Source organism: Drosophila ananassae, chromosome 3L, assembly GCF_017639315.1.
Source record: "Drosophila ananassae strain 14024-0371.13 chromosome 3L, ASM1763931v2, whole genome shotgun sequence".
Lineage (NCBI taxonomy): Eukaryota > Metazoa > Arthropoda > Insecta > Diptera > Drosophilidae > Drosophila > Drosophila ananassae.
In genome coordinates, this window is record NC_057929.1 from 17,323,097 (window position 1) to 17,348,873 (window position 25,777).

At 41.3% G+C, this 25,777-nt stretch overlaps 6 protein-coding genes and 1 long non-coding RNA gene across 13 annotated transcripts; 5 read left to right on the top strand and 2 right to left on the bottom strand.

The window, feature by feature from the left end:
• Positions 1-28: 28 nt before the first annotated feature.
• LOC123257287 lies at positions 29-934 on the top strand. Its single transcript, XR_006507317.1, has 2 exons — positions 29-261; positions 314-934. It is a non-coding gene; the product is annotated as an uncharacterized LOC123257287 (long non-coding RNA).
• Positions 935-3,684: 2,750 nt separating this feature from the next.
• LOC6494017 (protein argonaute-2) lies at positions 3,685-15,977 on the bottom strand. 6 transcript variants are annotated; one of them, XM_044715845.1, is made up of 8 exons: positions 15,829-15,977; positions 14,946-15,160; positions 12,346-12,511; positions 9,258-9,332; positions 7,925-8,710; positions 7,647-7,869; positions 5,976-7,586; positions 3,685-5,913 (listed from the first exon to the last, which is right to left on the bottom strand). In XM_044715845.1, exons 3-8 carry the CDS (start codon positions 12,464-12,466, stop codon positions 5,775-5,777), a joined length of 2,955 nt encoding a protein of 984 aa, XP_044571780.1. In that variant the 5' UTR covers positions 12,467-12,511; positions 14,946-15,160; positions 15,829-15,977; the 3' UTR covers positions 3,685-5,774. The 6 variants fall into 6 exon arrangements, with proteins under 6 accessions (XP_044571780.1, XP_044571781.1, XP_001961139.1 ...); XM_044715846.1 differs by lacking the exon at positions 14,946-15,160; XM_001961103.4 differs by having other exon boundaries at positions 14,946-15,977.
• Positions 11,966-13,212, top strand: LOC6496556. Its single transcript, XM_001961104.4, has 3 exons — positions 11,966-12,111; positions 12,575-12,702; positions 12,761-13,212. The coding sequence occupies exons 1-3, from the start codon at positions 11,966-11,968 to the stop codon at positions 12,952-12,954; spliced, it is 468 nt and encodes a 155-aa protein (XP_001961140.1). The 3' UTR covers positions 12,955-13,212.
• On the top strand, positions 12,962-13,212 carry LOC6496557. Its single transcript, XM_001961105.4, has one exon. It carries the CDS (start codon positions 12,962-12,964, stop codon positions 13,142-13,144), a length of 183 nt encoding a protein of 60 aa, XP_001961141.1. The 3' UTR covers positions 13,145-13,212.
• Positions 15,978-17,311: 1,334 nt separating the features above from the next.
• LOC6494016 (proteasomal ubiquitin receptor ADRM1 homolog) lies at positions 17,312-19,025 on the bottom strand. 2 transcript variants are annotated; one of them, XM_001961106.4, is made up of 4 exons: positions 18,883-19,024; positions 18,233-18,774; positions 17,967-18,169; positions 17,312-17,861 (listed from the first exon to the last, which is right to left on the bottom strand). In XM_001961106.4, the coding sequence occupies exons 2-4, from the start codon at positions 18,751-18,753 to the stop codon at positions 17,422-17,424; spliced, it is 1,164 nt and encodes a 387-aa protein (XP_001961142.1). In that variant the 5' UTR covers positions 18,754-18,774; positions 18,883-19,024; the 3' UTR covers positions 17,312-17,421. The 2 variants fall into 2 exon arrangements, with proteins under 2 accessions (XP_001961142.1, XP_014762540.1); XM_014907054.3 differs by having other exon boundaries at positions 17,312-18,169; positions 18,883-19,025.
• A 59-nt stretch (positions 19,026-19,084) lies between these two features.
• LOC6496558 (cathepsin L) lies at positions 19,085-25,660 on the top strand. Its single transcript, XM_001961107.4, has 4 exons — positions 19,085-19,301; positions 20,352-20,460; positions 24,391-24,605; positions 24,734-25,660. The coding sequence occupies exons 2-4, from the start codon at positions 20,362-20,364 to the stop codon at positions 25,443-25,445; spliced, it is 1,026 nt and encodes a 341-aa protein (XP_001961143.2). The 5' UTR covers positions 19,085-19,301; positions 20,352-20,361; the 3' UTR covers positions 25,446-25,660.
• LOC26514400 lies at positions 20,485-24,432 on the top strand. The gene has a single exon (XM_014908529.3). The coding sequence runs from the start codon at positions 22,758-22,760 to the stop codon at positions 23,001-23,003; it is 246 nt and encodes an 81-aa protein (XP_014764015.1). The 5' UTR covers positions 20,485-22,757; the 3' UTR covers positions 23,004-24,432.
• Positions 25,661-25,777: the final 117 nt, after the last annotated feature.

The following is a 25,777-nucleotide window of genomic DNA, read 5'->3' on the forward strand; positions in this document are numbered from 1 at the left end:
AGAAGACCATATATATATAACTCATATATAATTTAAAATATTAATAATTAATAAAAATACTTGCAGCAGTATTGCATTGCCGCAGAGCGAATCGCAGAGCTCAGAGGATAATGACAACATTGAAACGGTCGTTAAAAAGAGCCAAGCTAGATTTGGATGCGAAGGAATGAGGTGAAGACCTCATTGAAGAATTGGGACTAGACTTCCTGGGGATACCACTTTAAAAAATGCCTACTACTGGTGGGGATAAAGAGTCATTTTGTAGGTATATTAGGTTGGCATAATCTTTATATTAAAGTCTTATGATTTTCAGATCATACCCAATGATCAAGATTTATAAATATGTATATCTATTCGAATTATAGGCTCTAGGACCTGTACTACCAGATGGTAGCGTCGATCCAGACGGTAAATTGGGAAAAAATTCCTGGGAACGGCTTCAGATCTAAAACCTAAATTGGAGGAGATCCCAAAGGACGATGCGAACATCAAGGAGCCCAAAAGAAAAAGTATTTAAAAAAGTATTGTACTTTGCAAAAAAAGTCCTAAATCCTTTTCTGCTTCTCAATTTCCGAAATGAAAAAGAAGAATAAAAGGAGAAGAATCTGCTTGGCCTAGGTGGGGCATGATCAGGATAGACATTTCCTTCACCCTCTATTAAGAAAGCTAATATCCATCACTATAGGTGGATAGCCACCGATCTTGTCAGTCTTTCCAGTCAATCTTGTATTTATTTATACGATATTCCTTAATTCTTCGAAATATCCTTAATTCGTCTATAATAGAAGGGAGGTCCTAAGCATAAACCTCTTCTCGGCCTCACTAGTTTTTGCAATCAAAAGCCCAACTGACCGAGGAGCGCTGTCGCATAACGTACGACTCGATCCGAGATAGATCCGTGATAGTTTTCTATCACGGTAGTAAGTATCAGGAGGAAGAGTGTTGCCAAGATAAAGGGTTAATTAAGGATAAAAGGTTTTAAGTTATACGTAGAGCATGCTGATAAGATATGGTAGAGACCATTGTAGTCCGAACAATGGTCCGATCCTAAAGGGATCGTGTTGGGCATCTAAGGGTCTTGGAAAAACACTCTTTCTCAGATATCTGTTCTTAGATAACTAGTATATAACTTCCATAAATGTTCTCTATTAGTAGACTGGAAAGCGGCTTGGTGAGATCATCTCCTCTTAAAATCTTAAAATACCTAAAAAATATTCCCTCAAAAACCAAGGTGAATTTTTAGTTAAATATATTTTTATTGAACAAAAATGAATTGTATATGCTGTTCTCTTATTTTAAACGTAAACTTTAATCGCTTTAGAGTTGAAATTGTTTTGGTTTTAATGTTTCAGATTTAGATATCCAATATTTAAAACTTATTTTTTGAAAACAAACCAAATAGTGATAAAAATAATTGTAATTTGTATAAAAACATATACATTTAAAGATATAATTGTTTTCTTTAACTTAATTGAGTTTGTTGTTTCATGTTTTTTGTTTTTTTTTTTTTATATAATTTGCTTTAAATGGTATTTGTATTGAAGCGCTTATGATTAATTGTTAGACAGCTTGACAGAAATTTATCGAAAAGATACACTCCATTCTCCATTTTTTATTTTTAATTTTTAATTTTTCATTGAATTGCATATATGTTTGTGGCAAACATATATTTCGTCTTGTTACATAAATTACAATATGTGGAAAAATGTTATTTTTTGTTTACGTCGTATTTTAAGTCACTTTTAAAACTGGTTTGATTTGTATTCGTCACTAAACTTGATTTTTATTTATTTTTTTTTTTTTGCCTTCACTAATAACATTTAAAAAGATCACCAAAGTTACAGATTTCCCATTTCTTACGTTGCTCATTTTTTAATTTTTATTTTTTATTTTTATCAATTATCAATATGTTGACGTGTTTTTGCTTTTAGTCAGCTTAAATTAAAACTAAAATTATGTATTTTATTGATTAATTACCCGGCATTTTGGTAAAGTAAGGGATGTACCAGATGATGATCTTTTGTTAGCGACAATATATATATTTTTTTTCATTGATTTTCTTCTTTTTAGACTTAATCACGATTATGTGTTATATATATACATAATCATATATATATATGTGTTAATCAGATAGATTTTTGCTAGTCGAATTTCAGCTAAAGGGTTATTCTGATTCGTATTTGGAACACTACGTCAAGAGAGAGAGTTGAGAAGTATATGGTGTGGTCTATGGGGGATTCTTGGGTCTAATTGGAAGAGTACACACATATCATAAGTCATTAGTTAGTTATTCAAATATAACGTACATAATTGCTTGGAGTTAGTCCATCATTTCATCTTGATTTCGTGGTAATTGTTGTTGTGGCATATCATTTTAATCGTTAGATTTAGATTTGTATTTTTTATTTCCTTTAGGAAGAGTTGTGCAAATTGCTGTTCTAGCTTCGATTTCGATCAGATTATATATCTATATCTATGTTTCTTGTATATAATTGTAGACATCTATAAACGGCACATTTATAAGTAATATTGTATGTAGAAACAATGCGATCCCAATGCTACTATATATCTTACTTGTCAATTTTTTTTATTAAAATATTTCTTGCATTATATCATTATTTATTATTTATTTTTTTTGTTTTGTATTATGCCTCGATCTATCTTTAGTTTAAAGCTCAATTTAATTTTGACAGATAAAAATGTAAGTTCCCATATAGATATCCGGCTTTTTGTCTTTCGTTTGGTTTTTGGGCCTCGACTCTCTGAGCAGAACATAGGTTGGAAATCATATCTAAGGCTTCACTTTCTTCCTTCCTTCCTACTTTCTCCTCAAACCTTTCTCCCAATATCATCATCATCATCATCATCTTCGTTAGCTGCACTACACTGAAGAAACCATTAAATTGTTGTGTGTTTTTTATGTTTTTTTTTAGGTGTGTATCTGGGGGAGTACTCTAGGATATAGAATTAGATTTAGATTTAGATTTATATATTAGGGACTTGGCTGTTGGCATTCTCAGTGATTAGTGTAGACTTCCCCGTCGATCTCACGCGTTTCTTCTTATTTGCGAGTAGTTTAAAGCTTTTGGACTCTTCTCATGTATTGTGTCGGTAAAGTAAATTATTGTTGAATATTTCGCTCAATCTACAACTACGAGATGCATTCATTGTCGGCACACATTTCAGCTTCAGCTTAAACTTATTGAATATATAATAAGGATCTCTCTGGCCGATATCAAATCGAGCCTCGAATCTCGAACCCTTTTGCATTGTTCTGTTTTTTTTGTTTTTTGTTTGTGGTGTTTTTTTTAGCTTAAAAACTAAAATTGGTTGATTTGTTTTTCTTGCTTGGGTTGGGTTGGGTTGGGTTAAGTTGGCGTTTAAGTAAACATTAGAAATAATTTTAAATTTTAATCCCTTGTGTTGAAACATTAACACACAAAACATATGGAAAATGAATAATTACAATTACAATTTAAGAAATCAACAGATACGACCCGCACATCAACTACCCAGGACCAGCAAAAGGATATTATTCAAAAAGGATGTGAAAACATCTATTAGATCCTTTGCCGGTTTGTGTAATATCCCCTCCTCCTTTTTATGGTTTTGGTTGATTTTTCTCTCGCTTGGATTACCAACTAATTTGTAAGTTTAATTAAAATGATTAAATATATAAGCATATAGATTTAAATATGTATTTTATAATGTTCACATAATGTATGATTGGCAAAACAGCTTGCAAACGTTGAAAACTAAATCTAAAGTAAAGGTTCTGTGATAGATGGTACACATTTTTTTGTTTTTTTTTTTTAAGATTTATAAATAAGGTTCGGCCCGGGGCGGCTGGAGAGCAAAATCACCACCCACTGGACCTTATAAATAACAACTGATTATAATGTTAACTTGAACTGTGTCCTCGATATAGTACAATTATTAAGCATAAGTTCCATCATATTAATATTGTTTGTTTGTTGCATGTTTGTTGGTTGCTTGGTTGGTTGCGAATTGCGAAACTAAAACTACGTTTTTGTAAAATATTGAAATGTAGTTGCCACCTCTCCTCCGCCGTGGACGCCGGACGTCGTTTTGGAGAAAAGTTGCCTAGTTTATATTACCCGTACACCACTTGGCTCTAAAGTTATTTAATACGCAAATTACAATTTATAGATCAGAGATGCCATTCGAAAAAAAATAACATAAAGAAATCAACTTTTGTTGTTCTAGAGCGTTTTTTAAAAAAAATTAAAAAGATATAAGAGTAACTAAGATGGTTAAGCTAATTTAGTAAATAGGTACATAAATAAGAAGGTCTTTGAGTGATATGCCTTGGACTTGGACTTGGGTTTTGGGTTTCTGGAGGGGAGTTAGCTTTGAGTGTGATTGTATTTGTGTGCATACAAGAGGTCAAAACTAAAGACTAAACATAAAATATCTGCACTACTAACGCACTGCTGTTAGCGTGTTATTTGCACTTTTGAATTTAAGTATTTCTCATTATGACTTTTGACTTTTGCATTTGTTTTTGTATTTTAAAAAAACACCTTTTAACTTTACTCCTATGCTAGGTATATATGTATACATATATATAACCACTCTGCTCCATAAGTATATATAGATATTGTTATGACCAAAAGTTTGTCCCTTGTTGAAATTGCAGTTCTCGGGTATATTATGCCGCGCTCTCATCTCACCCATAAATTTTTTTTTAATCTGCCTTTTTTTTGTTTTTTTGGTAGAGCCCAACTTACAAACTATTAAATGTCCTTGCTTGGTTTAATCTGCGCCTTAGTTATTGAAGTATTTTTCATTCTTTAGTACATGCTAACTTTCAATGTCGCTCGCTATATCCTGGCATCTGGCATTTTTTTAAAATATTTCTTTTTTTTAATTAATTTGTTTGGTGGTGGTCTTCGTTCACAGTACAGAGAATCCGAGTTATTGGTGTTGTTTGTTGTTGGTGTGTGTATTTGTTGTGTGTGAGTCGTTCGATCAGCAACTTATTAATTTTCTTTTTTTTTTTTTGTATACTAAAAACCTTTGGTTGTATGCATTCATTCATGTCTTCATTTCGTATCGTGTAAAAATATATTGTACAATGTAATCGTAATTTCTATTAGAAAAGTTGTCTCTCTCTCGTGTGTTTTGATGACGTGTTTTGTTTACTTAACTTTTTTTTTTTTGTTGTTGTTTTGTGTTGGTGTTGGTTGTTGCTGTCGTAGTTTTTTTTTTTTTGCTTCTTTGTTCCCTTAAGTTGATTTCTATTTACTTGCATTTGCATTTTGTTTGCTACGCTTTTTTTCTTCTTTCAATTTTCATGAGAATTTTCACGCCAACTTGTGCATAACATTCGATTCCTTCCCTACATACCTATAATTTCTCTCTGTGTTGCTATCCTTGCCTTTGTGTGTGTTGCATGTTGCGTGTGTCGCGAGTGTTGTGTATGTGTGTGGATGTGTCTTTGTGGGATTTCGTTTATCGGTTCACTAACAACTAATATATGCATGCAAGATCCTCGTGTTCTGTTTCCTTTCATAAAATAAATGTAACTTTTAACTTAATTTCTAAAAACATGCTTGGCTTTCTCATCCGCCTGCTGGATCTGAGGAGGGCTGGGATGTGCTTGGATGATGGTGTTTTTAGTTTTAGCTTATTCGAATCGAATTTCGAAACTGATTTTGTATTCCTTAGCTTTTTGGTGTTGGTGTTTTGTTTGTGTTTGTTGTTGGGGGTTTCGTGTTTCGCTTTGTGGGGGACGACCGGAGCGATACTTTTTAGGCAAAGTACATGACCTTCTTGGTGTCCGCATGCACAGTGATGGCCCTGGCCATGGCACCTGGTGTGCGATCCTCTGAGCAGCCGCTCTGGTGCGATCCCTCGCCCGAGTCGTGTTCCTTTTCAACAAGATGATATCTTTCCAAAAGAAAAGCAAGAGTATTAATTATATTTCTTAATTTAAATAAATATAAGCTCACCTGGCACGGAAGGCCACCAAGTGGGCATAGTACGCCGGCGCTGGTATACTGACGGATCGGGTGCAGCGCACATAGGTGTGACACAGCTGGTACGTGAGGCACTGCAGCTCGTCCGAGTCAAAGTGGTTGTCGTCCCAGAGCACATGGTAGTGCGAGGGACGACTGGTGCCCTGGATACCCTGGTGACTGCATAGGTAGAAGTCGAACTCGGTGGGATGGGTGATGCCCACATCGACGGTGGTGCCGGCGGGTATGTTGCCCGACTTGCCGCTCTGCTCCTTCTTCTCGGCACAGAAGAGACGCGTGTGGTGGCGTTTCTGCACCACAATGAACGTGATGCCCGGCCGATATTCCGGCTCCAGCTTGATGCACGCCTCCCGAATGGCGGTCAGCTCGTGCTGCAGAACGTGGGGGAACTGGCCTTCGGAGACGCCGTCGCGGTAGAGTATGATGCGGTGGGGCTTGTAGCCGCCCGTTGACTTGTAGAACATGATGAGCAACTCCCTCACCATGCTGCTCAACTCCTGGATGATCTCCTGGCGATGCTGCTGCACTCGCACGGTGGCCGCATACCGGGACGGATGAGCATCCATGGACCCAACGACTGCGGCAATCGATGGTTTCTTGTTGTCGCCAGCCGGCGGGTGAGTTACGTCCGCTCCCAGGAAGATAACCGGCTCGTTGAATACCTTCGGCCGAATGGAGGGCACCAGGATCGAATTGATGCCGCCCAGCTTGACGTTGATCTTGAGACAGAGATTGGACAGCGTCTGCGGCGATGTCTTGTTCACGTTCTTGGCCTGGACGCACTGGGTGGCCATGCCCAGGACAGTGTCGCCCACGCGCTTAACCTCGGCATAGACAGGTGTCTTGCCGGGAAGCACTACCACAACGAGTTGCAGTCCCGGGAAGGTGATCTTCAGGTAGCGGAACATCGGCTCGACCTGATCCGGTCCGGTGGCATATTTGCAGAAGCACGGCTGGCCGATAATGGGCATGCCGGCGTCATTGGAAATCTTCTGCAGCTGCTGAGTAAAGTTGCGCAGCGCATCCTCGCGCACAGTACGCTGCGGAGCAAAGCAGGCAATGGCCCAAATGCGGATCTCCACTCCGGTGAAGAACTGCTTGCCGCGCATATCCCAAACACCCTGGTTGGGCGACGCGAGACTCACTTTGTTCTGCGGCGGGAACAACTGCTGGCCAGTGATGCCCGTGGACACACGTCCGCCGTACTGCAGCTTGGGTGGTGGGAGGACGCGTCCGCGCACCTCCATCATCGAATTGGAGATGGTTAAGCCGAACTCCTGCACATAGGAGTCGTTGTTAAAGTCGGCGCGCTTCACCAGATTGTTGATTTCGCGCTCCCGATCGGGAGCCGAGCGGGCGGTGGCCTTGATCATCGTCGAAGTTTGCATATCGGTCAGTTTCTTGATGCAGCGCTGGCCGGCGACGATGTGGCACACCTCCAGGGGCAGATAGGTGTGCTTGTGCTCCTGGCCCACCTGGAGGCAGGGCAGATGCGGGTAGCGCAGCTTCATGCGGTACTTGTCCAGGAAATACTTGGCCACAGTGCACTCCACGGTCTGGCCGTTCTCCAGTTGCAATGGGAAGCTATAGGAGGGAGAATCAGTCAGTTAGAAAAATAATTAAATAGAAAAGAATATGACGTACGATTGCATCTGGGCTGGACGACGGGTGACGTTGCACACCCGGTACTTGCGACGCATCTGACCACAGTGGGTGATCTCGATCTTCAGGCCCTTGATCTCCTTGGTGAACTTGACGCGCTGGGAGTCGGTGAGCGGCTTGCGCTGTTCGTTGATGTCGCGAATGTCCAGCACCTCACACATGAAGTCAATCACGGGTTGGGACTTGTAGAAAGCAGTAGCCGATACTATTAGAGAAGGGAGATTAGTAAAGTAATCAAAAGAGGAGGAAACTAAACCCACCATCGATGTTGAGCATCATCTTCCACTGCGAAGGCCTCACACTCTGATGGAAACCGAACCACACCTCGCGACCACCGCCAAGAGGATGGTAGTAGCCGTCGGGTGAGCTGAAGAAACTGCGTCCCACTGGAGTGTACGTCATACTGGGCAGATGACGCATCACCACGTCGAGCGCCAAGATGGCGTCATAGGGTATCTGGCGGGTGCGACCCTCGAGCGCCTCCTCCAGGTTGAAGAGAGAGACCTGAGCCTGCCACTTGATCGTCACGCGAAAGATGCGATCCTTGCCCTCGCCGGGCAGGGTGACCTCCAGCTCCAGCCGTTCGTTGCCAATGGGCAAGGGGTCACGGGTGTACAAGTTATTCCGGCCATCGAACACGGGCTTCAGCACCCCGAAGATCTTGCTGTAGGCATGGACCATAGTCTCGATGATCTCGCGGTTGACCTTGCGCGGACACTTGTCCGGCTGGATGTTGATGTCGTAGTGGTGGACATAGCCACGGGGCATCGTCACCTGGAAGTGATTGGCACGGAGCACAATCGGACGACCTTCCCGGCCCAGATTCGGACGGCGGGGGCACGTGAAGACGGGCATGTCCGGTTGGGCGGCTGGCGTGGCGGTGGCAATGGCTGCCGACACGCTGCCGGTGGTTGAGCCAAGGGCGGAGGCGACCTGGGCGGCTGCTGCAGCAGCACCGGCCACAGTGGCTCCACCAGCTGCCACATTCTGGGCACTCGGGCTGGTGACCGCGGTGGGATTGACCGATGAGCCGGGCGCCGGTGGTGCTGCAATGTCATTTAGAAGTTAGAACTCGAACTGAACTGGATTTTAGGAATCAATTAAGTTTAAAACAAATTAAAGTAAAAACTAGCCAATATCTAAACGTTTAGTTTGAGGATAGTTGTGCAGGAGAATGGTTGTAGTCTCTTCTGCAGAACTCTCTTCAATTCTTCTTAATTCTACAAGCCAAAGAATCGACATGCATCGAGCTAAAAAACACAAACAAGGAATCAGAGTTGGAATCAGGTGTTTTTTTTTTTTTTTTTGGTTTTAGTTCCAAGTGCAGTTTACGAAACAAATAGTATTAATTATCAAGTGGGAGTTAGTAACAATACGACAAAAAAAACAGTAGTTAGTTTAGATTAGTTTAGTTTAGTTAGTGGGTTAGTGGATAGCGGATAGTGGAGGAGTTAGAACATCAACTAAAGAAGGTTAACAAACAACAAACAGTTTGTGGCAGTTGACGCATCAATCGAATCAATCAAATCGCATTAGGTAGGTTCTTAGTTAATTTTTTAGTAATAATTTAGTCGGTTTTGGAGAGAGATTTACATGTGAGCGTGTCGAAGCTAGTCTGCGCCTGAGAGGGACTCTGAGGCCGAGTGGGCGAGGGGGTCCACTGTGACTCTATAAAAAGAAAATGTAATCAAAAATAAACGAAAAAAAATAAATCAATGAAAAGGAACAGGTTCTCAAATCATAAATTGATAATGGATAATGAATAATGAATGGTATTTGTGGTAATGTCCAATTCGATGAATTCAAAATCAATAAAGGCGATCGGGAGGCGATAATGGAGAAAAAGAAAACAAAATTAGAGTGCGTTAATTAATATTTTTAGTTACAGTTTATATTTCATCATTTCATCATTGTAAGAGTGTGTAAGAGTGAGTAGTGTAAAGATCTGTTGCCACAAGTCTATCTGGTCAGTAACAAGGTGGTTTTGAGGTGGTTTGTGTGCTGGTTAGTCCACCATGGTGTTAAAAGTGTAGGTTATTGGTAGTATCCCTGGCCTGTTTAGCTTCCCAGACCCATCAATAAACATAACTTCAGTAGGAATATAATATTTCAACAATAATGTTTTGTTTATGCTTTTCTTATCATTAGAGGGAGCTATAACTCTATAAGGTATAGAATTTCAAAGCCTTTCTTGTTTATATTTAGTGAATATCTATTTCTGAACCTGAGATACTAGTATTTATCAGATATTTCTAAGAAATACGCACAAGTAGCCACAAAATGCGACGCAATTAGTGTGCTCTTGAATCTTGAGACTGTCTGTAGTCTGCTACAGATACTTTTGAATGAAGCCAAGAGCCGTAGTAGTCGGAAGAAGCCCCAAAGCTTAAAAATCAACCCCCAAGTGGCAACTATTGCGTCGCGACGGTCGTTGACCCAATTTTTTGCGCATTTTCAACTCTTTTTAAAGCACGTGTCTGTGTCTGTGACGCCATGGCCTATCAGACCTGGGCTCTTTGAAAGCCAATTGGCAGCAAAGACTACTAGGTTCCAATATGTAGTTGCAAGTAGAACCTCAAAAACCAGATTAGTAAGGGCCAAGGGGCCAGGGGGTCTTGGGGCAACATAAACTTGTGGCAACAGCTTCTGTCGTTCTTTTCTAGTGTCCTCCACTCTTGATCGCCTGCACTTACGTTGTCCAACTGGATACATGGCTTTTGCACTAATTTAGGTTTTTTTGTTTTGTATTTTTAGGAAAAAGAATTAATGTATAAAAAGGTTGGCTCGTGTTTCTCTCCTTGTTTATGTTCGTGTTTTTGGTGTAAAATATGTAATTGATTGATTGTTGTTGTTGTTTTTGTTTTTTGTGGATGTTTTTTTTTTTTTGTTGTTGCTTTTGGTTTCTACTAATTATTTTTAGTTTTGATTTCAGCCTTTTGCTTATCACACTTTAAAGTAGTTTTTAAAGTTTTATTCGTTTGGTTGATTTTTCATTTTTTTGTTGTTGTTTTTGCTGTTGTTGTTGTTGGTTGTTTTGTTGTTGCGCGTGGGCGTGGCGTAGGCGTATTTATAAATTGGAATAAGCACAGTTAAGTGCTCTCTCTCTCTCTTGCTCTCTCTTAAACTTGCATTTACTTTATTACCGTTATTGTTATTGTTGTGATTATTATTTTTTTTTTATTAATTTTAATATTGGAAAAGAACACAAATGTAGGCACAGCTTTCGTTTAATTATATGTATGTTTATGTACTATACACATAGGCGTGTATATATTATGTATATACTATATATGTTATATACTTATATATATGTATCTAATGCTCTTGTAATACAACTAAGAAAAAATTCTTCTTTATGCTCGCATTTCTCGTTCGCGTGTTGGTGTGCCTTTTCGGATGTGTGTGTTGGTGTTTGTGTTGTATTGTGGTTGTGTGTGTGTGTGTGTGAAAAACTGCTGCTCTGGCTGCTCCCGCTCTATACAGCGAGAAAATGCGTTTGTATGCGTTTTATATGGCAGCAAAAATGTGTGCACGTAGAATTCTTGATTTTCGAGACGTGGTTTTTGTGCACCAAACACGTTCGCGCCGCCCGCTTTCACGCACAAACCGTCGCCAGACAACTCAATTTTGATTTTCCACAACTTTTGTTAGCTTTTCACGTCGCGCATTATGCAAAAAGTGCAATTTTCATCAGCTTTTCCAACAGCAGCCACACACTGGTACACTACCACACTTAAATGAGGGCAAAGCACTCTAGCGCGTGCGAGTGAACGGGCCAGCTAGATACCATGCTCTTCGCAACCACTAGAGTGGAGGAATATCGATAAATATATCGAACACTGATGTTTATTAAATTTTTAATTACTGCACGATATTCTGAAGTAAGATCACCTATTTTTAGAGAATGACTATCAATATTTATTATATAATTTTTCCATTTTACTAAGAAACTTATTTCTTTTTCCTCAACAAATCAAAACCAGTTTCTAACTATCGAAACGAGCAAAGATGCTTCTCCACCTCAAACACTTAACCACACTTAATGAGGGCAAGCACTTATTGGGATGTGTGCAAGCGAGACACCTAGAGAAGCTAAGCCCCCAAATACCAGCACTATCTCCTATCGATTATTATCGAGTATTTGGCAACACCAAGTAATGTTTTCCAACACCGAAAAATCCTATTCCTAGAGATGGACCTCAAAATAGTTATCGACTGAGACAGCTGATAACTCACGTAGCGTGTTACGTGTTTACTTTTTGGCCGCAAGTTTTGCTGCAAATTATAAATTATAATTTACAATGTCGGTGCCATTTAGCGGGACACTGCGCCGTTCTGGCGGCATCGTCTCGGCCATTGGCAAGCAGCTGAAGAGCGTTAACCTGAAGGGCGTCAAACGCATCACCGTTCAATTCGATCCGTTCGCGGAAAACGTCAAGTCCACTCGGTAAGTTATTGGAAAAGCGCTTTTCTTTTTATCGATTCAGGGACATGCGCAGTTGACGCGATGGGAAAATTTTCTCGAAACTGAACCAAAAGTGCGTAAGCGTAAGCAAATTGGAGGAAAGGTAATATGTACGAAAAACTAAAAACAACAAACCGAAAAGGTGCAGTGAAATATTGTCTCATGAGAAGCTATTTGAGATTTGGATGAGGTGTGAATGGATGTGTGTGAACTCACCGTAGACCTTTCCAATGATGCCCACCGCGGAGGTGATCTGCAGGTCCGGGAACGTCAATGGCAACGTGTGCGGGTGGAGCTGAGCTGGCCCCCCGGGAGCCAGCTCGCGCTCCGTAGACATCTTGGTCGGTGTCGGCGTCAGTTTGAGGCTGCTCCGGCGCTACTCCTGCAAAGGAATAAAATCTATACTCAATATCAAGTACTAATTGGATAAAATTCTCCATTTTAGCGAATTCCTGTTCCTGCTTTCCACACCAAAAGTTGTCCAGACGAATCCCAAGTGCGTTGTCAAATCGGACATAGTTTGCGACCGGAAGCCGGCCTCCATTAAGTTTTCCCTCATAGATTCCGCACAAGGTGAGGATATAGCACATTTTCCTTTAAACTTTACTAATCAATAAACCCTTTTCCATAGAACAAGCCAAAGTCAAGGAGATTCGCTTCAACAGCGATAATCTGAACACCCTAGAGCTCCTGCAGCTGTGCAACAAACACGTATCGTCCCTGGCACCACCCGAAGAAGTAACCAACAAGGTTCTGACCAAGGCGGAGAAACAGAAGCTTGGAGGCGGAGCAGGCGGCGGCAAAAAGGCACCAAAAAAGAAGTAGAATCACGATGGTGAAGAAGCACAAAGGAACCCTGGCTGTGATCGAACAGATCTACCAGGATATACCGGCATTTTCCGACATATTCACCGAGGAGGGCTTCTACATGTTTGCCTTTTGCTTCGTGTGCGCCACCTTTCTGGTGGCCTTTATTCTCTCCCGTTTTATCACCATTAAGCCCGTTGACTTTTAAGCCAAAAGTTTGTCAAATTCTGCACACCACGTACATTAAAACAAAAATATATAAGCTTTAACATGTAACACTCGGCGTTGTCTTTTTGGGACGACTGTGCGAAAGGGCACCGTTCAACTTTGGTCCGTCAGCCTGTCGTTTTGGTGCTCGAAACCAGTTTTCGGGGCCCTGGCAAACCGGAAAATCATCTGCTCCTGCTGCGGCTGCTGATGTCAGCAGATGAGAGAGTTGCCTGCAAGGCAGAGCTTATAATCACAATGGGCGGGAGGAGTCGATGATAATTGGACCAGAGGAAGTCGACCAAATGTGCCAGAGATGTGCCATGCAAAGTGTATGTAGATGGGGTGGACCTAAAGTGATATATATTGGTTTCCTCAGACAGTAATTGGAATGAAATAATCTTAAATTGGCAATAGCTTGTAGGTGAGGTTGTTTTCTCTGTTCTTTAGATTCTTATCACCTTTGAAATGTTACCGCATTTATGATTAGATTATTATGGAACCCAATTTTGGGTATAAAAACGACCTAGGAAGGCAAAATCCCCTCCCAGGAGTTCAGGGAAAAGTGCAACAGGCAAGGAAAAGCTCCTCGACTTGCAAGACAGCTGTTTAGAGTTGGTTTTCCCGATTTTCTTTCCCCGAACTCCCACGCAGAAAAAGCAACATACCTGTGGGTGGAGAATAGCAGGAAGGCAGGGAAGAAGAAAAAAAAAACAAACAAAAAATTTAAGAAAATGCACTCGAAGCTTTGAGCTAAAGTTTTAAAATGGCGCGCGGCAAACGTGGATACAACATTTGCATATGTGTTGGTGGTCTGAGCATGTGTGTGTGTGTGTATCTGTATCTGTATTCGCGAAATCGATGAAATTGCTGCAACAAACAGCCGAAAATTGCACTCCAAGCCAAACAAACTGTTGAAGTATTTGCAACTGGCGATTTTTGGCGAAAGTTGAAAATTGAATGAAAAGCTGGTCCATAACAGTGGACACCCTCTCGTGTTAATATTAATCGAATTTAGAGGATACCAAGTTCAATGTCAGGAAAAGCTTTCTCCCATCCATATTGACTAGAATCCTTCCATAAACTTTCCCCACCCACCAGATGTTATGTATTTGAGAAGGTTACTTTACCGACAAGGATTGTTAAGGATTTTAATGAATTAAAATGCATATAAATTTAAAACAATTTTGAAAATATAGAAATGTTTAATATAGTGTCCTTTTTAAATAATGAATAATATAAAAAGTAAATAAATCATTTAATCACTTAAATATAACAACTACTACTTTTTTTACTTAAAAGTCCTTTTTTTAAATATTTTATGTTTTTTTTTCCCCCCAACTATATAGCAGGAACATCCTGACCCTTGGCAACCCTGCTCCTGACGTAATTCCCGTGGAGAAAGTTGCAATTGAAAGCTAAGGGATGTATTGTCTGTGCTTCGGTGACCTTTCTACCAAAACATAAACACAGACAGTCGGACACCGTGTGATGGTGGTGGTGATGAAATTTCCCACAGCATATGCTTGGGCGCCATATCTGTTTTGGCTTTTTTTCGCTCCTTTTTTTGAAGGATTTTCGCCAAAAAGGGGGGGTGGATGCCACCATTTTAGATGGGCAGCCAGGATTCGTGGGCGACCTCGAAGCGACACTGCAGCTGTTCTGGAACACTCGAGGCTGCTCCTCCGATGCTTCTTCTTGTGCAGCCGGCAAACCTCGAGGGCTCTCCCACCCAACCATGCACCCATTCTTCACCCTTTACCCCTAAGGGTATATCCCTCCCTACACCGTTGTTTACTTACCTTATCGCTGAAGTGCAGCTGACTTTATGGATTCTTTATCAGCTCCTATATCAGCGGCAAATCGAGCCTAGTTGTTCGTACAAGCTTATTTTGCGATTTTTTTGAGGGGCAATCATTAATACAGTGTTGGGTTTGCGTCTTCACTAAACCCTAGGCCGACAATTTCTGTTTTTTTAATTCAGTTTTTGTTGCTTTCAGCAGTAATTGTTATTGCACTTGTTTGATTACAGGTAATTTGTTGGAAAAAAACGACAATTAAAGGCGAAGGAAATCGAAATTGTCCAAAACGCAATTTCTTTCGTGGCTGGTGTTGTTGTTGGTGCTGCCAGATCGCCGCACACACACACACATACACATACACTGACAGCCTACAGCTCAGATATGGAAACAAAATTGCAAATTCCGTGAGCTTTTTGTTTATTTGTTATTTTGACAACACACAATTTTCGGCTGCTTCACTGTGGCTCTTATTTTATTTAAATTTTTTATATTTTTTAAGCTTCTTGGGCTCACGATGGGGCGGCGCATGTGTTGGTGTGGAAGTGAGTCAAAGTCAAAGGTTGTGTTTCCCACCTCTCTTTCTATCGCACTCTTCGGCTCTCGGCGCTCGGCGAATTGTTTTTGTTATTTTGTTTTTGGTTTTTTTGCAATTTTGTTATTGCCGCGGCTTTTAACTTTTATGCCAACAAACTTTGGAGGGAAAAGCTTTCCCCGAACAGTCAGTCATGCATTGGAAAAAAACATACAGACTGCCACAAAAAACAACACACAGCTATAGATGCGTATATAGAACCAACACACACACACACACACAAACTCACACACGCATCCGCCAAATACAAAACAACACAAGAATTGGCAAACCAAACGCCAAAATTATTACAATTACTGCTGAGATGCAGTGCCTTCGAGTCCTTGCTGAGAAAGAGATCGCCTGAGATCGTTATGGTTGGAGATAAAAGCCAACAAAAATGGCAAACGCGCGGGCAAAACACAACTTAAAGGCTGGCCGTTTTGGAATTGAATAAAATAAATATTGTTGCCGAGAGTTGCGAACGAAACTTGCTGAGAGAGTTTGCCAATTTGGAAATGTATGCGTGCCAGTGTTGTATCCGTGCGTGTTTGTGTATCTGTGTGAGTGCTGGCTTTTACATGTGGGTATCTGTGTGAGATGAGTCGAGAGAGCGGCGGCGCCGGAGAGCGCCCCCAAACACAGTGCCTACCAATCGTACACCACCACCACCGCCGTCCATACGTATATGCGATGGGAAAGTGAACAGAGCCGAGAGCTTTGGCGTTAGGGGAACACTGACACCCACACAACGACCTTGGAGAAAATATTACTGCCATTGCTTCCATAAATCAACCAGTTGGGGCTTAACGCTTCTACGATTCCCCGCCAATTTCACGAATCACGAAAGCTAAGGAAAAGTTTAATATTCGAGTTCAACTCAAAGGACTTTTTACATTCTTTGATATCTCTTGTGTTTTATGTAATTTTTTGTAAATGGTATTCTAAAACAAGAAAGGAAGGATAACTTCAAAAGGAGCCGAAGTTGATATACCCTTTCAGTTAGATATATCTGATATATATAGGATATAAATAGCAAATATGGGATATAGTTGGGAGATCCTTATGAAATATTATGATCGTTATAAGACCAATTTCTTTAAATACAAATTTTGGAAAAAAATCCAAGTTTTTATTTTTCAAAAGACAATTTAATGATATTTCCTATCTTACAATTACATGGAAGCTATAGGATATAGTCGGGCGATTCTTATGATAGTTTTTAAATCGGCTAAGTTGACCTGAAATAAAATAGATCATATAGAAAGTCCCAAATTTCTAACCTAAAAACTGCAAGTTATGGCCTTTCCGATCAATGAGTTATATGGCAGGATCCGAGTAATTTGTTAAACAAGGATAGTTTCAACCTTCTATTTCTACCTAAAATAACATCGAAGTTATGGTATCACCGATCGTTCAATTAAAATTCAGGTATAGGATATAGTCGACCAATATTGTCCTTTTCGATTTACATATATAATATGTGCTAAAGAATTAAAGATGTGAATAAAGTTTGGAGCCGATATCTTTAAAACTAAGACAGACAGACAAAAGGACATGCTTATATTGATTAAGAAGGTGATCGTGATCAGGAATATATATGCTTTATAGGCTCGGAGATGTATCCTACACTGCGTTTTACACTTTTGACAAAAATATAATATACCCTCTGCAAAGGTATAAAAATCAAGACCTTTTGATTTTGCATCATTACTTTTGAAGTTAAATTTTAACTTGGGTAATCATAAACCGACATAAACTACCAAACTTAACTTAAAATTAAAACAAAATAGGATTTAATGTTACGCATTTTATAATGCTAATTTGCCAATTTATTAAGAATCAAAAAACGTAAACTATTTTCCACCATAATCGGGGTGTTTATTGTTGTATCACCTGGAAAAGCTATTTTTGCTTCTCCTCTTGCTTATCGGCAGGATCGGTGTTCTCATCGCGGGCAACGGGGGCCTCAGCTTCGGCTTTCTTCTCACTGGATTCTGAAGTGGCCATGGTGGTTCCGGTGGGCAGACTCTTCTCCAGAGCACGCACAAAATCCTCCAGATTGCCGGAATAGGCGGCGGCCACGGCCTCGTTGGAGAGCTCGAACTGCTTGACCACTGGACCTAGCTGGGCAGATTGTAGGGCATTGGAGAACTGGGCCAGGGCCTGCTGGAACTGCGGGGAGGTGATGTGATCCTTGATCTGCTGCTTACGATCCTCATCGGCGTCCTCAGCTTCCGGCAGATGCACAATCAACGACTTGACGCGCTCCGGATCGGCAATGAGCGTGTTGATGGCTTCGGCGCCGGATAGTGCCGTGGATAGGTCGATGTTCAGAGAACGTCCTGCGCCATGTTCGGGGGAGAGATTGGATAAGTAGGCTTGGAATGGATTTGCATAGGCTCCGGTCGCTTCTGACGCCGTTGTGTTCGCTGTGGTTGTGTTCTTACCGGAGGCATCCGCATCTAGGGACGAGCCAGCACCGCCGGCGGCCTCAGCACCCTGTGAGTTGGCATTGCTGCGGCTACTGCCAGACTTGGATCCCCGAGATGGGGCAGACGGTGTACGGGGCACAGTCACATTCTCCGGAGTCTGCAAGGCTGAGGCGCCACCTCCAGACGACGAGGTATTGCGGGACGAGGGAGTCCGGGAGCTATAATTTAAAGTAAATTTATATTTTGGAGTGTGAAAAAGGAAAATTACGCCGAAAGCTTACTTCATTTGTCCCAGGAGGGAGCTAAGTCCTCCCATTTGACCCACACCGCCAAAGAGCTGCATCAGCTGCTGCTGGGACATGTTGTTGAGCATGTACTGCAGGTCGCCATCGTTGCTGCCGCCACCACCGCGCTGGTGAGCCGACGGCGGATTGTTGAGCAGCTCGTTGATACGCCGGCAGTGCTCGTCGTCCTTCTCGGTCTTCGGCTCCTGCATCCAAAAGAACATGCGGCGCGTCGAGGACTTGAACTTGAGCACAAAAACTCGTCCAGTTTTGCATTGATCAACACGCTTGTACTCAAAGTCATCGGGAAAGACAATCAGATCGTCCTCCACCTTGCCGGAGGTGCGGTCCTTCCAGCAGAAGTGCATCAGGCCGTCGTCGCTCTGAGTCATGTAGACCAGACCCTTGCGCGAATCCGGATGGACCATCTTGCCAACCATATTCATGCGTCCGGCGCGGAACTCCACCAGGTTGCTGCTGTTGCTGGAACTGCCCAGTCCACTTTGTCTGCCGAACATGATGCGGGAGCTTCGTGAGAGCTGCAAAGGATTAGCTTTTAGTACGGAGTAGTGGCGGGCTAATATGGGAGTATCTTTCCACGCATGAAGTAGACATTGTGGGCTCTTCATTTTCTAGGATATACTTACGGGATATATTATGCGTAAAATTTATAGGAGTTTTTTTGCCAACTTTTCCTGAAAATCGCCTGCTATTTGTGATGACGAGCAATTTTTATCTTCCTCTTCTGTCAATAGTGTGACCGCTCGTAATGAACAGGCAACTTGGTTTAGTATTTTAATACTATATCACTGATAAAGTATTTCTGGTTGTTATCAGAACCTTCTGGGATGTCCGCCTACGGCCACACAGCGAAGTTTCTTGGGAAACAATCTCGGTGATATTTTTATTGAACATCGAAAAGTCTAACAGAGCATAACTTAAATTGCGACTCAACAATTAGATCTGCTTGACTTGCACTTTTGAGCAACTGAGCCAGCATACAGTTTTATTATATAGTGCTAAGATCAGTGATTTTTCTGCATTTCCTGCTGCGCAGTTCTGAGTGGTAAGTGGAAGCCCCGATGCAGTTCCTAGAACGCAAAATAAATATTCCTGCCCTGCATTAACGAAAGTAAATGTTTATACTTGTCGATTGTTTATTCTAATTGCGTCATGCTTTTGTTTTTTTTTTAATTAATATTCAGCAAGAAGTTAGATTTATTTCAGCATTTCTACTCCGCGTCTTTGTTTAGTTATTTTTTTTATTGCTTAGGCGGCCATTTCTCTGTTGTTCTTTGTGACCCATTTTCGCGTTTTCTATTTTATCTCCAGCCATTTTATCACCTGCTAGTCCATATACGTATATATTTTCCCTAACACACATATAGGCATATAGTTAGATGAATCACCTTGAATTTCAAAACCCGTTTTCGCCCTCGAACTTGGCACAAATCGTTCGTATATCTACTATGTATTTCTGCAATCGCAGTAATAACAATCACATAATTTAAAAAATGCCCCTCACGTTTCAAAATGGGCGAACTAACATGGCAGACGCGACTCACCGAAGACGGAATCGAAAGAGGAATGGCCGATAAGATAACGCATCTGGCGATTTTGAAAACAAACAGCTAAAAAGAAATCACAAAGAGAGTACAATTAACGCCTTTCATTTAGTCATACATTAAAAATTAACAACTAAGCAGGGCTTTGCGGTAAAAAGTTTACTAAATATTCACTAGATAGATATATTTTATTTGTCATTTTGTCTTATTAATTGGGTGATTCCACTTTCCAGAAACCACAAATAGAATACTCACTAGATAGGCTTTAAAAATATGTTTTTAAATATTTTATTAATCATTCTATCTTAATAATTGGTTAATTCCAAAAACCACAAATAAAATACTCACTAGATAGGCTTTAAAATGTGTTTAAATATTTTATATTTTATTTGTCATTCTATCTTATTAATTGGGTGATTCCAATTTCCAGAAGCCACAAAAAGGATACTCACAAGATAGGGTTTAAATTTTAAAGTTTAAAACGATGATTTTAAATATTTTATATTTTATTTGTCATTATATCTTATTAATTGGGTGATTCCACTTTGCAGAAACCACAAAATGCGCACAGTATTCGTACTTCCCCTTCTGGCCCTGCTGGCGGTGGCCCAGGCCGTCTCCTTCGCCGATGTCGTCAAGGAGGAGTGGCAAACCTTCAAGGTGAGTGGTAGTCCCTGTTCCCGATTTGTCACCTAGGAAATCCGAATCCAACAACTGTTCTCGTTCTCCGGTGACAAGTGTAGCTGTAAGCGGTGATTAATCCATTATTTTTGGGCCTTTGTCTCGCGCAGACATTGTTTGCATAGTTGGGCTTTCGATGCATTCTTCCGTTTGTGACGCCGCCGATGTCGATTCCCTTCTCTGCTGCTGCTGCTGACTCACGAGTGAATGGACTGCGGATGCACCAGTAGGAGGCTTCCCGATAAGTCTAGGCTTCGGAGTCAGTCACATGCCGGCTCACATGACAGCCCGTCCGCGCTTAGAGTCGGTCCGTCCGTAAACATCGTTGTGTGGTCACCCACTCTGCCCATTTAGGGTCAGAATCCCTGATAAGAGGCTGCCTGCCGGCCAGTGCTGTGCAAGACTGGACTTGAGAACTTGAGACCAGCCAGCCGGTCAGTGATAAGCTTTGACTTGTACCACTTTTGCAATTGTTTCCTAATCGTCATGTGTTTAAAGCCGACTTTGGTTTATGCCCTAGTTTCTATTTTTTGCAATTCATCAATACTTTGGATTGCATTGTTCTTTGTGTTACAATTGTCTATATATTTCTTATCAGTGCTTCGAGAGTTGCCTGTTTTTGTTATTTGTTATAAAGTGGCGTGCCAAGCACCATTAGCCACGTATGGGGGCGTATAATTAGGGATTTTCGTGCAGATCTGTTTGATAAAACTCCCATACATGGGAGTTTTTTAATTTCCCCTGAAAAGGTTTATCTTGTTATTGGGTATTGAAGCTCTAGCAGTTTCAGAGCAAGAGAATAAACCCGCATTCCATGCTATATCATATCTATTATAAGGGATTCACATCCGCTTGAAATGAATAATTTCAAAAAATAAAATAATTATGACTGAACTTCAAATAGAGATAAAACACAATTTTATCCAAATATTCAAACCTTTTATATTTTTTTGTGCTATACATTATGATAAAGAATAATCAAATGTTCCTTATTGTTTTTAAAAAATTTTGTTTAAAAAACCCCAAGCTGAAAAACAAAAATTTCAAAAATGTACCAATCTAACGGTTTGTTTTTTACATACATTATTTTGACATGTAAAATACTTGTGTACTGCGGTCACACCAAAAGTGCTGCCCATAATGTAGAACCAAAAAAATGAACCCGCGCAATTCAAAACAATAAGTTGTTTACGTTCCGTTTCGAGTTCGTCTTGAGCAAGCGCGAAACTATAAATCTTAATCTCTTTGGAGAGTTCAAAGTGCCACAATCTGCGGTTGCATATTAGCAGCTGCAAATGTAGCTGTCAAGTTATTTCCCCCGCTGATAAGCGTTTATATCAATATAAATGCGTTTCCACCAGGCTCCCGCTTTCAACAAACAAACAAACGTACGATGTGGGAAAAATAGCAATAATAATAATAATAATACTAAACAAGGGGTAGGGGGTCGAGCATTTTAGAAGTGACGCGTGACGGATCACTTAGCAGCTTATCAAGTTGCCATTTGAATTTGGCGTATGAGTGCCGAAACCGCTCATTTCTGGTCACCGAGCTTTGTTTTTTTGTTTATTCAATTTCTTAGCAATTGAAAATCGCTCAAATACAAACAACAAGTGGCTGGGAAATATTCGCCTGACTTGCAAAAAAACCTGAGGATTTTTGATTTTTGATACCGCCTTCTCATGTTTGTGGATTTCTCCATTTTTTCTTGTTATGCTAACCGGTTAGGAATATTTGAATACATTGCCCGAAATCCTTATAAATCATTGGTCTTCAAAAAGAAAAAAACCGGTTAGTTTTAAACTGTTCCATAATGCGCACAATGCAAAAAAAAATAAAGAAAAAAAAAATAAACAGAATACTAAACAAGAAATATATAGAGTAGTACGCGCTTCCTCCAAATAGTTCGCCTACATAGGTTTCTCTCGGTACCGCCGGATCGTCGGAGAGATTCGGGTGAGTTCGGCTGAGCACCACCACCACCACCATTAGTACCAGCAGTACCAGCACCAACAGGCCACCACCAAAAGCGCGGTGTTATTTTTCTCTCAACGCTCAAGGCAGGCGGTCGGGTCGATACGCAAAAGTAAAAATATATACCGAGGGAGCGCCACATATCGCAGAGAAAAAAAGAAATAAAAGGAGCGCCCCCCTCCAGAACCCCGAAAGAAAAGCACACGCGTCATCCAAAAAAAACGTGCTACTAGTAGTAGTCCTTCCCCCCTCGAAGATATCCAACTGAAAGCGGGAAAATTACATAAAATTCAAAAAGGAGCATGGCCGATCCAAATAGCCTGAATGTGGCCGTGGATGTGGTGTGTCCCATCGCCATCGTTGTGGTCATGCTGTTCGTCAACGCCTTCATCTTGGTGTTCATCTTGAAGAAGCGGAAGGCGTACCAGAACCTTAAAGCTACCGAGGAGCAGCCCAGAACGTCCTATGCCGCCACCAGCACCCATGTGGTAGCCACTCCACAAGCGGAGACGGAGGACGACTGTGCCATCGAAATGGAACGGCTGTAGCAGGAGAGAAGGATAAGAAGTCAGCAGATATAAGTCCTAGATACTCAACCTCGTCCAAGCTCAAGCAGCAACGAATTTTCCTAACTGAAGATAACTAAACTATTACTAAACTGTTACTCAAAAGTAGCAAGATTTATTGCTCTCTGGTGGGGAAAAAGTCACGTCAAACTATAAAGTATATTTATACAAATTGTATACGTCGAGAGTGCCTAGACTGCACGTGCATTTAATAACTGTTTTTAAGCTGTTAATTATATATCACTATATTCATTTTCTATCAAAAATTATCGCCAAAATGTCAACAATAAAACGTGTGAAGTCTATCATGTTCCATCAAAAATGAGTCAGATTTTGTGGTAGAAAAATCAATAGGTCATTGGTGCAGACGGTTGCTTTCTAAAGGTTTCCCTCAATAGGGTCGGACATCGGACATCGGACATCATGATATGCTGCTATGCATGTCTTAAATTCGAATCAATTATGTCAATTATATGAGTGGACCCCCAGCATCCTCCCCTCGCCATCCGGTGGCCTGTTGGGGCGACAATTGTTGCTCTGTTCTGGGGAGCTGGTTCGTTAGTTCGTTCGGCTTTGGTGTCCAAAATAATTACATATTCATGTTTCTCACATGACTGACCAATATACGGGTTTATTGTTGGGTTTCAAATAGTTTATATATGTTTCTGTCCCATTTCTAGGAAACTCCAAGATTTCTCTTAACTCCTAACTCCCTGTCCAAGTTCTTGATTTATTTGAAAGAAAAATCCACCCCTGAATGGGATCAATGGATATCACCCAAGTCGCATACCTCGCCGGCCCTCCATTCTCTTTATAGCTATCATTTGTTTAGCGTTCGTGCTATTTCCGTACCAAGTCAATATGCGGGCCAAACAAACAACCCCAACGAATATTCCGGCATTGCATTCTAATCCGGGTCATAGATACAAAGATACTCTTACCTGTGATGGTGGCAACTACCTGGAAAACTATCAACGTTGCCTAATAGTTGTTGAAAAAAGTTTAACAATTTTATTGCCATGTTACGAGCTGTTTTATGGACCTTAGCTACCGTGACCAAGACTGCTTTTTGGTCAGGGAGAGAGAGAGAGAATAGCTCGTGCCAGGTTGAACATTTCGGTGATAAGGTTATCTCAGCACTAAGAACTTTTGATTGAGGTGTGATCGTAAATCTCTAGTTTACGTAAACGCTTCTAGAGATTTTCCAAAAAAATAATATGTTGATAGTGGAAATGCATTTGAATGCCAACTTCCCACTTGGTGGTGGTATCTAATCGAGGAAGCATGTACCATAGGTACTATAGATAAGAACAAATATAGATTACAGTCTGTGCATGGTAAAGAAGCAACCATTTTTTGTTGTCAACAGTTGGAACACCGCAAGAACTACCTGGATGAGACCGAGGAGCGCTTCCGCCTGAAGATCTTCAACGAGAACAAGCACAAGATCGCCAAGCACAACCAGCTATGGGCCTCCGGAAAGGTCAGCTACAAGTTGGCTGTCAACAAGTACGCCGACATGCTACACCACGAATTCCGCCAGCTAATGAACGGATTCAACTACACGCTCCACAAAGAGCTGCGGTAAGGAATCGATGATTCAATTTTTCTAAAAATAAACTCAAAACATCTTGTAATTTCGAAGAAAACGATCGTTTTCTCTGCTACATTCTTGATTTGTTGATTCTTTACTAATAATAATCCCATTACAGCGCCGCTGATGAATCCTTCAAGGGTGTGACCTTCATCTCCCCGGAGCATGTGACTCTGCCCAAGTCTGTGGACTGGCGTGACAAGGGCGCTGTGACTGGTGTCAAGGATCAGGGACACTGCGGCAGCTGCTGGGCCTTCTCCAGCACCGGTGCCCTTGAGGGACAGCACTACCGCAAGTCCGGCGTGTTGGTCTCCCTCTCCGAGCAGAACCTGGTCGATTGCTCCACCAAGTACGGCAACAACGGCTGCAACGGCGGTCTCATGGACAACGCTTTCCGGTACATCAAGGATAACGGCGGCATCGACACCGAGAAGTCCTATCCCTATGAGGCTCTTGACGATTCCTGCCACTTCAACAAGGGCACCATCGGAGCCACCGACCGCGGATTCGTTGACATTCCCCAGGGTAATGAGAAGAAGCTGGCCGAGGCTGTGGCCACCATTGGCCCTGTTTCCGTTGCCATCGATGCCTCCCACGAGTCCTTCCAGTTCTACTCGGAGGGTGTGTACGTTGAGCCTGCCTGCGATGCCCAGAACCTGGACCATGGTGTGCTGGTTGTTGGCTTTGGCACCGACGAGTCCGGCCAGGATTACTGGCTGGTGAAGAACTCCTGGGGCACCACCTGGGGTGACAAGGGCTTCATCAAAATGCTGCGCAACAAGGACAACCAGTGCGGTATCGCCAGCGCCTCCAGCTATCCCCTGGTCTAGTCCAGAACTGATTTCTGATGTATTTTAGCCACATAGCCTCCAAAAGATACAAACAAAAAGCAAACACGCATCTCAAATGAAACTTTAATAATTTAGCCAACTATTATTTTATCCCTTGATTCCGTACATTCATTTATATCTCTGCCATCACATACAATATTAAGAAAAGAACTGTGTTGATGTTTGTAGAAAAATAAATAAAAAAATAAAATTAATTTTGTTACTTTTAATTTTATGGAGTGGTAGGATTGAGGATTGATGAAAATTGGCAACAATATAAGCTTGGTTTTGGTCCGTTAATGAGTATCCTGGGTATTGAAGGTATAAGTGCA